We start from the raw sequence: 3859 nt of genomic DNA on the forward strand, positions 1-3859 counted from the left end.
GAGGGAAGAGGCTGCCAGGGGGACAGCAGAGCATGCCAGGGCCAGGTCTCACCTTGATCCCCGAGAGCATGACAGTGACCAGGTAGTAGTCGGGCAGCAGAAGGGCCCTCACCACACTGCCATCCCTCACGTGCTCTATGATGGCTGTGGAGCAAAAGCAGAGGGGTTGGTCCTGCTGCAGGGGGGCCTGGTGGGAGCCACAGGGCAGAGCCAGCTCCCCACGCTGGGAGGGTGCCAGGAGAAGCACCCCAGGAGCAGGGAGCAGGCAGGCAGCCCCAAGGGCCAGCAGAGGGTGGGCAGGGTGACCCCAGCACCCAGGGCTGGTGTCACTTTACCATTGACTGGCTTCTGGTGCATGGAGTCCACAAAGTGCCGGGGGTTCTCGATGCTGTACTTGAGGTCCCGGACGGTGTGGGAACCTGTTCCCTCGCTCCACATCCCCTTCTTGGCACTCTTGGCTTGGTCCTCCAGCTCTGCCAGCCTGCTCTGCTCGGGGCTGCAAGGACAGGAGGAGACAGAGTGAGGATACTGCTGGTTCCTGCGGGTTTGATCACCAGGAAGATGCACCTTCCGGGCGCTTCTCCGGGTGCTTCAGTGACTCTGATCGCTCACCCCTCGAGCAGGCAGGGCTGGGTGAGCTGCTCAGCCCTGCCACGTGCTCCTGACACCAACACACAGCCAACCAAACCCAGTTCCACCAGTACAGAGGCAGCACCACCCGTGTCCAGACACCCAACGTGGGAAGCACCATCCCTGGGGGGTCAGGGAGGAGCCTCCTCAAGGGCTGCTCTGTGCACCTCCATGGAAAGGTGGCCCTGAATCCTGGCACAGCAGAGCATCCTCTGGGAGGATCCACAGGGTGGTTCTGCTTGGAAAAGCCCTTTGAGATCATTGACTCTACCAACCACTAACCCAACTCTGCCAAGTCTAGTGGTTAAACCATGTCCCTCAGCACCATCTCCAGGGCTTGGAAACCCCCCCAGGGATGGGGACTCCCCCCCTGCCCTGGGCAGCCTGGGCCAGGCCCTGACAACCCTTGCCAGGCAGGAATTGTTCCCCAGATCCAACCTCAACCTCCCCTGGCTGTACCAAACCACAGACTGTCCCCAGCCATGTGCATGCTGGAGGTTGCCCTCTCCCAGTCCTACCCTGTTGTGGTCACAAATCCTTAAATAAATTCAATTATATGTTTGCATTCTACAGCTCGGGGCAAAGCTGCAGCCTGAGGAACCCCAGATTCACTGCAGAAGCACCCAGGCAGCTGAGTCACCTCATGCACCCAATAATTAACACACCCTTCAAATTAGGAAGGCAAACAGGGAGCAGCAAGACCCTCCAAGAGGTATTGAGATTTAGGTTGGACATGAGGAGGAAGTTCTTTAGTGTGAGGGTGGGGAGACCCTGGCCCAGGTTGCCCAGAGAAGCTGTGGCTGCCCCACCAGTGTGATGGGGCTGGTGCAGCCCAGTTAGCACAGGACTGGACATCATGCACAGAATGATGGAATCCCAGACTGGTTTGGGTGGGACAGGACCTTAACCCCACCCAGTCCCACCCCTGCATGTGCAGGGACACCTCCCAGCAGCCCAGGCTGCTCCAAGCCCCATCCAACCTGCCCTTCAACACCCCCAGGGATGGGGCAGCCACAGCTTCCCTGGGCAACCTGGGCCAGGCTCTCCCCACCCTCACAGCCCAGAATTTCTCCCTCCCATCTCAGCTCCAGCTCCCTCTGCCAGCTGGAAACCCTTCCCCCTGCTCCCATCCCTCCCTGCCCTTGTCCCAAGCCCCTCCCCAGCTTTCCTGGAGCCCCTTCAGGCACTGGGAGCTGCTCTCAGCTCTCCCTGGAGCCTTCTCTTCTCCAGGCTGAACAACCTGCTCAATGTCCTGCCCTGCAGCCCCCAGCCACAGCTCTGCACTCAGCTCAAGGACACACCTGGTTCCCCTTCCCCACCCCTTCGTCACCCCAATCCTAAAGACAAAGGGTCACCCTTGGGACACCAGGTGGGGACACCAGCCTGGCCCAGGGTCCCAAGAGGATCCCAGGGTCCCTGGCTCAGGATCCCAGCTCTGCTCCCAGCAGGGAAGGGCAGATGCTGGGCAGGGCTGGGCCCTGCACCTACTTGTTGGCTCGGATGCCCTCCCGGCGCGACGCCAGCCCCTCGGCCACCAGGGACTCTGCAATGTTCTCCCCATTCGTGTCTGTGGAGAGAGAGGAGAAGAGTCAATAGAGGAGCCACCAGCAGCAGGGCAGGGACACACAGAGCTCGGCTCTGGAAAGGTCTCCCAAAGCAATTCCAGTCCACCAGTGCTGGGGCAACCTGGGGCAAAAGGCTCCTGTCACCGGCCCAGTGTCCCGGCAGTGGAGTCCCAGCACAGTCATGGAGTGGTTTGGGTGGGAAGGGACCCCAAATCCCACCCAGTGCCACCCCTGCATGGGCAGGGACACCTCCCAGCAGCCCAGGCTGCTCCAAGCCCCATCCAACCTGCCCTTCAACACCCCCAGGGATGGGGCAGCCACAGCTTCCCTGGGCAACCTGGGCCAGGCTCTCCCCACCCTCACAGCCCAGAATTGCTCCCTCCCATCTCAGCTCCAGCTCCCTCTGCCAGCTGGAAACCCTTCCCCCTGCTCCCATCCCTCCCTGCCCTTGTCCCAAGTCCCTCCCCAGCTTTCCTGGAGCCCCTTCAGGCACTGGGAGCTGCTCTCAGGTCTCCCTGGAACCTCCTCCAGCTGAACACCCCAACTCCCTCAGCCCCTTCCCCAGGCCAGGGCTAAACAAGCAGGAAGGTCCTTGCTCTGATGCACTGCAAAGAATGGGGGACACATCCAGGTTGCATCCAAAAGACCCAGGATGGTCTCCATGGGAAAGGGGACATCCCCAGTGCCCAGGGGAGGTGGGCAATCCCCTCCCAGCACCAAAGGGGCTCTCCAGATTTCCAAGGAAGGCTGCACCAGACAAGACCTGCACCAGGCAGCTCTGCACACAGAATAGCTCTGGTTGGAAAAGACCTTTCAGATCATCGAGTCCAACATCCCCTGGCTCCATCCCCTGGCTCCATCCCCTGGCTCCATCATTCCCCTGCAGGGAAACAGGAGGTTTAACAGCCACTGGGAGCCTGAGGACAAGTGGTCCAGGTGGGATCCTGGGCCAGGGGCTCAACAGGAGGATTCAGGCAGAATCCCTTGAGAGAAACCTCTGGCTGCCCATGGAGAAGGGAGGACTGAACAGCCCCAGGCAGCAGTGGGGGGTGCTGGGGAGGGGGGGCAGAGCACTGCCAGGACCCCCGACCCTTCCCCAGCCCCTCTGCTCTGGCTCAGCTGCCACCAGCAAGTGACAGCAAGACCCCAGCCCTCCAAAGCCCCCCTAAGCCCCTCCCCAGCCCCCAGGGCTGCCAGAGAAGCTGTCACAGCCTTTCCACATTCAAAGCATTTAAACCCTGACAAACTCCATCAGGAGACACTGGCTGCTTCATCCCTCCCCTCCACGGAGTGACAGGCTGGGAGGTACCAGTGACACCCACACAGGAGGCAGAGCAGAAGAGCTCTGGAGGTGGCAGGCAACAAGGCTGCAGGTGACTGAGCAGGAGCACCACACTGATCCCCCTGTCACCCAACAGCAAAAACCCTTTCAAGGTTCATTTGTTGCAGACGTTGCCCTGGGGACCTGCTGGGCATCCAGCTGGAGTGGGAACATGGAGAGCTGCAGCTTTCCAAGAGGATGATCCCCCCACTGCAGAGCTCCCCATCCCAAAGGGCTTCCCAGCCCCCCAGTGCAGGAGCAAACTGGAAGCTCAGGAATGAGCATGGAGGTAATTGTGACCTGCACTTATGGAACTGGTTTGGGTTGGGAAAGAGGTTTGAGA

General features: G+C 60.7%; 1 protein-coding gene across 1 annotated transcript in view; it reads right to left on the reverse strand.

Moving 5' to 3' along the window:
- The window catches only part of SND1 (staphylococcal nuclease and tudor domain containing 1), a gene marked incomplete at both ends in the record, with an annotated part of 13931 nt that overhangs the window by 2712 nt on the left and 7360 nt on the right, over window positions 1-3859 (reverse strand). The window contains 3 exons of the mRNA XM_010002323.1: window positions 53-144; window positions 336-496; window positions 2119-2197. Coding sequence (XP_010000625.1) covers window positions 53-144; window positions 336-496; window positions 2119-2197 — 332 coding nt within the window. The remainder of the gene's footprint in view (window positions 1-52; window positions 145-335; window positions 497-2118; window positions 2198-3859) is intronic.

This window comes from Chaetura pelagica, unplaced genomic scaffold, assembly GCF_000747805.2.
Source record: "Chaetura pelagica isolate M959 unplaced genomic scaffold, ChaPel_1.0 scaffold1987, whole genome shotgun sequence".
NCBI lineage: Eukaryota > Metazoa > Chordata > Aves > Apodiformes > Apodidae > Chaetura > Chaetura pelagica.